Source organism: Trachinotus anak, unplaced genomic scaffold (assembly GCF_046630095.1).
Source record: "Trachinotus anak isolate AG129_WGS33_773 ecotype Australia unplaced genomic scaffold, CSIRO_AGI_Tana_v1 ptg000026l, whole genome shotgun sequence".
Lineage (NCBI taxonomy): Eukaryota > Metazoa > Chordata > Actinopteri > Carangiformes > Carangidae > Trachinotus > Trachinotus anak.
In genome coordinates this window covers 322,895-327,785 of record NW_027273877.1, presented here as the reverse complement: position 1 = coordinate 327,785, position 4,891 = coordinate 322,895, and the positions used below count along the sequence as shown (strand labels likewise).

The following is a 4,891-nucleotide window of genomic DNA, read 5'->3' as shown; positions in this document are numbered from 1 at the left end:
TGAAACTCTACGTCGGGTCTGCAGGGGAGCGGAGGGGGGGTCAGAAGGTCAATTAAACTTCAGCTTCCTCACTTCCTGAACTTTCATTTCCTTCATTAAATTAAAGGAAATTCATCCCCACACTGCAACTGCACTCACTGATAATGGACAGAAATGAGATATTTTTCCTTCCTTGCTTTTGACAAAACTTCATTGTTGAGGTTTATGTTCATAGTAAAGGTCTGAATTTGGCCTGATGAGGTTTATTAAAGGAAGGAAATAAACATGAAAATGCCACAAACATACTATAAATACAGATAAAACACATACAAGATAAAAACAATTTTCCTTATGGTGCCAAGAAAATTACAATTGAAGAATCTCAATTCAGTCTAACTGATATTTTATCCCCCAGCACCTGTTAAAAACTCCCAGCATATAATTGTGAGGCTGATTGATTGTGACTGCTTTGTTGTGAGAAGATAGTGATTTTTTTCTTCTGGATTTTGACATACTGTGAGAGGCAGAGCTTAAGATCGAGACACCTAATGCAACAAATCACAGTGCGAACAATAATCAATGCAAAAAGCAAACAGGTACTGAATGAATGAATGAATGAATGCGATTGTCTGCAGATCTGGGTCCGTGTAAAGGCTGAAGTTGTGCCGAGTGTCCTGAGACACAGCAGAAGAGGTTTGTGTTGATGAAGGAGATGTTAGATCCTCCGCAGCTGCAGGAACAAATCAGGCTGGTCCTGGTCCAGTTACAGGATTTATTGATCAAGAAAAGCACAGAAGTCTTACTTGAAGGTGAAACTAAATCCAGGCAGGAGTGAAGGATCCAAGGTCCATAAACAAAGGTCAAAACTCAGGAGCTGGAGGAAGACTGAGGAGGAGAGACTAAAATACACGAGGGAGAGGAGGCCCAGGCAAACACAATCACAAGAGAGGGAAAACTGCACAAGGACAGGTAGTAAACACCCAACAGACACACAAGGTCAGTCATTTCAAAATAAAACAGGAAGTCAGCACATGAGAGCAGTCCTGTCACACAAACGTCCGATAAAACTTCACAAAATGAACAAAATCATCAACATTTGACAAAGTTCATGGAACAACAGCAGGAAGTGAACATTTCACCTGCTGTTCTCTGAAAAGAAGGTGGTCATTTTTGGTCAAGTATGAAATCGTTCACGACTCGGTGCTTCAGGGTGAAAGAGAAGCAGAGGAGCAAGATTTTACAGCAGTGAAATCTAATTTCAGCCCATCAGGGATGGTAGTAATCATCCATGGAGCTCTCTTAATCTCCACGGCTGGAGGTTTTCATGAGGCCTCCACGAGACGACAACAAAACATCCCCGTGGCTCCAAAGTGATGTGAAGTGAAGGAGAGAGACGTGAGAAAAAGCAGATGAAGGAGGTTTATTTTTATCTTTCAAGGACCCTTTACATTCTCCAGAGCCTTCACTACGAACCCAGCGCGGCCTGTTTCCACACATCCACGCACGTCCTCAGAAAACAACAGCAGATGAAACAGACCGGCAGCTCGGCCCGAAGCTTTTCATCTCACCACCTGTTTTGCATTTTGAAAAGCAGCTGAAAGCTTAATAATTTGTCCTGAATTAACGCAGGAAAATTACTGTTTTCCTCTCACATCTCTTTGATTGTGTGTTGTAATGGACAAAAACAGACTCCAACATGAGGAGAATGATACCTGTGATCCTTCATCAGCAACATTTGGTGATATAATTGACTGTAATTTGTTTTTTGCCTCTGAGCTGTTAAATCTGAACAAAATGTTCAAAACAAAATTATCTTTTCAGGCAGAAAACATCAAACTTCAAGAGTTTTGTCTCGTGATACCAACACTCGGCTCTGCTTTTGCGTCCCTGAAGAAAACCCCCGTCAGAAGCTGTGGACCTGTTTTCATCTCCCTGTGAAAGTGTCTGTGTGAAGAGCAGATGGAAACACGAGCGGCTGCACAGTCCGAGCTCGTTTACACACTTTTTAAAAGTTGCTTTTAAAGGGTAAGACGAGGATCTCTGATTTACACCAGGAGAACCGTAATGCTTTGTTTTTAACACACACAAACACACACACGCACACACACACAAACACACACACACACACACAGACAGTTTGTATCCAGGAGACGAGCAGGAATGTTGAGGGTGAATCATTGAGAGGCAAAGGACGAGTCTGTCAAGGTGGTCTGTCCTCTGAGGGAGAATAATTATCTTCTTTAATTAAGCAAACTGTGTGTGTGTGTGTGTGTGTGTGTGTGTGTAGGGGATTGTGTTTGTCTGGGAAAGAGGAGCATATGTGGATTTGTGTGCGTTCATCTGTGCATGAGTTAGTGCATTCATGTGTGATGTTTTGGATGTGTTTCCTGTGTGTGTGTGTGTGTGTGTGTGTGTGTGTACATGAAGGAATCTGCTGTATGGAATCCATGACGACGCGTCACACAACACTCGTCACAGTTAATGAGCGCTCCATCACAGAGAGGAGCACCGTCGGGATGTGGTGGAGGCAGAGAGGCCGTCTCTGCAGGCTCAGTTTGTAACTTTTACTGAACCAAAACAAACCTCAGCACTGAGGCCGGCTCACACTGAGAGTCAGACGTGTTTTCATGAATTTTATGCAAAAGCAATAAGCAGAATATTCCCTGAGGCTCCTTGTATATTTATTAAAGCTCCACCCAGTCTAAAGGTGGATGTCCATGTGTTTGTGATTATAAAGCAGGTCTAGGTTCTATATTAATACTGTGAAAGTATCAAAGCCTCAGTCCACAGAGAAATGCACACAGCCTGTATTCAGACACTGAGCCTTAAAACCAGCCGTCAGGACTTCTGGAACTTTGTGATGTCACAACGAAGCAGGCACCGCCCTCAGCCCCGCCCAAAGCCCCACCCACCTGGACCCACCATCCAACCTTTCAGTGTTTACCTGAAAGTTGTGAGCTACAGTAGATTTTAGATGTTTCAATGCAAACATATTCACCTTTTATCAACCTCACAGTACTGGTATTCACACACACACACACACACACACACACACACACACACACACACACAGAGACACAGAGGGATTTTCATGTCATTTCTATTTCCAGTTTTATTGATACCTTCTGACCAGAAACACTGAGCTGTCACAGTTGATGCAACATCACTTAAGAATGTTTCAATACTCGATCGGCGTTCGGTGCAAATACGTGAACTCAGGTCAGGCTGATATTCCAAACAGACACAGGAACACGGCAGCGGCCACACAACATGTAGAAAAGAAACACTGAAAGAAAGACTGAAAGGAAAACACACGAACAAAGGAACAGAAGCATCGAAGCTGAGTTCACTAAACCAAAGACACAGAGCTTCTTTAATACAAACTGAACAAAACGTACATCAGCAGAACATAACTATTCTTTAAAAATCACATCTGGTTCAACTGACAACTAAAAAACTGTGGTGTCCTGAAGTTCACAGGTTTACTGCAGCTGATGTGTATTTAAATAAAACACTGAACTGATTCTTTAAACATCAAAATCATGAATTTACTCTGAACCCTGCAGATGTCAGAACCAAACTTACCAGAAAAACGCAGTATAACGGCACCTTCTGTTGGACTTTCAGGCTATTTCAACATATTTTGTCATCCTGAATCTCTTTTCAGTTCAGTCACATGGTCTGTGAAAAGTCACAACATTTCTCTGTGGAAGAGTTTTAAATCTGGAAAACAGAAGTTGCACTTACAAGAAGTGAAAAACCAGAGAAGCCGGAACACAACAATAACACAACAGATAACACAACATCTGTGTTGTTCTGCAAGTATAAAAAATAGAAATATATCTCACATCAGCAGATATCCGGTACCTTTACTGCAAAGTTGGAAAGTTAGCATCGGGCTAACTGTTTTTGGCAAAGCAAATTAGTGACTGAAGTTCTTCATGTATGAAACAATTTCTGCTTCATTTCGATTAAAAAACCAAACATCTGCTTCGCCTCCTTCTGTAAAAAACACCAGTGAAAGTCAGGGGAGTAAAATCTGTGGGTTAGAAATGGAGTGGAAAATGTGAAGTCAACAAAGGTCAAGGTCACAGTCAGTTCAGGTTGGGGGTCAATTCAACTTTAAAAGATGGAGGAGAGGTCAGAGGTCACAGTATGTCTGGTTAGGTACTGCAGTGGATTAGGTCTCTGATGTCCTGAGGGACAAACACGGTGACGGAAATCATACAAACGAAAATGGAGACAGATACTAACACAGTCAAAATGTAAGAGAGCACGGAAGCATAGGTAGAGACAGACAGAATGAGGAAGGTGTAAAGTGATGAAGAAGAGGGTGAGGTAGAGAGGAGATGAAGGGAACAAGGAGGAAAAAAAGCAGATCCAACATAACAAGAGGCAGATGGTCCAGTTTGACACTGACGTTTCCAGTCGTTCCACCTCTGGTGCCGAACAGCGTCGCATCAATACTGATCCAAGACTCCAGGCAAGACCAGGAGACCAGTACACATCAGTCCTGAAGAGGGACGGCTGAGAGATTCATGGTTTAATCTCCGTCCCAAACACTGTGTCCGTACTACCGTCCCTTAGACGTGTCCATCTCAGAACCAAGAAGCACTGAGCCCCAGAAACTGACCAGTGAAATCCTCACGAAGAAAAGGTTCAGACGGCAAAGTCTCCGTATCCGGTGGGGCAGAAGGCGGCGCTGCGGAGGGTGTCCAGGCAGTTGACGAGGATGAGCGTCCCCGTCAGGTGCTTCCACCTCTTGGTGATGGGGTTCCTCATCTTGTCCAGGCCGAGGTGGAGCTCCTGGATCACGTCGCGATAGCTGTCCCCGACGTGGGCGGCCCAGGTCAGGAGGAAGTCGTAGGCTGGCTTCCACATGGACTGAGGGGTCAGGAGAGGGGCAGAGGAA

The 4,891-nt window shown here is 43.8% G+C and overlaps 1 protein-coding gene across 3 annotated transcripts in view; it reads right to left on the bottom strand.

The window, feature by feature from the left end:
- Positions 1 to 3,076: 3,076 nt before the first annotated feature.
- The window catches only part of sh3bp4a (SH3-domain binding protein 4a), a 66,189-nt gene continuing 64,374 nt past the window's right edge, over positions 3,077 to 4,891 (bottom strand). For all 3 annotated transcript variants that reach the window (XM_071464775.1, XM_071464776.1, XM_071464774.1), the window contains one exon: positions 3,077 to 4,863. In XM_071464775.1, coding sequence (XP_071320876.1) covers positions 4,639 to 4,863 — 225 coding nt within the window. In that variant the 3' untranslated portion in view covers positions 3,077 to 4,638. The remainder of the gene's footprint in view (positions 4,864 to 4,891) is intronic.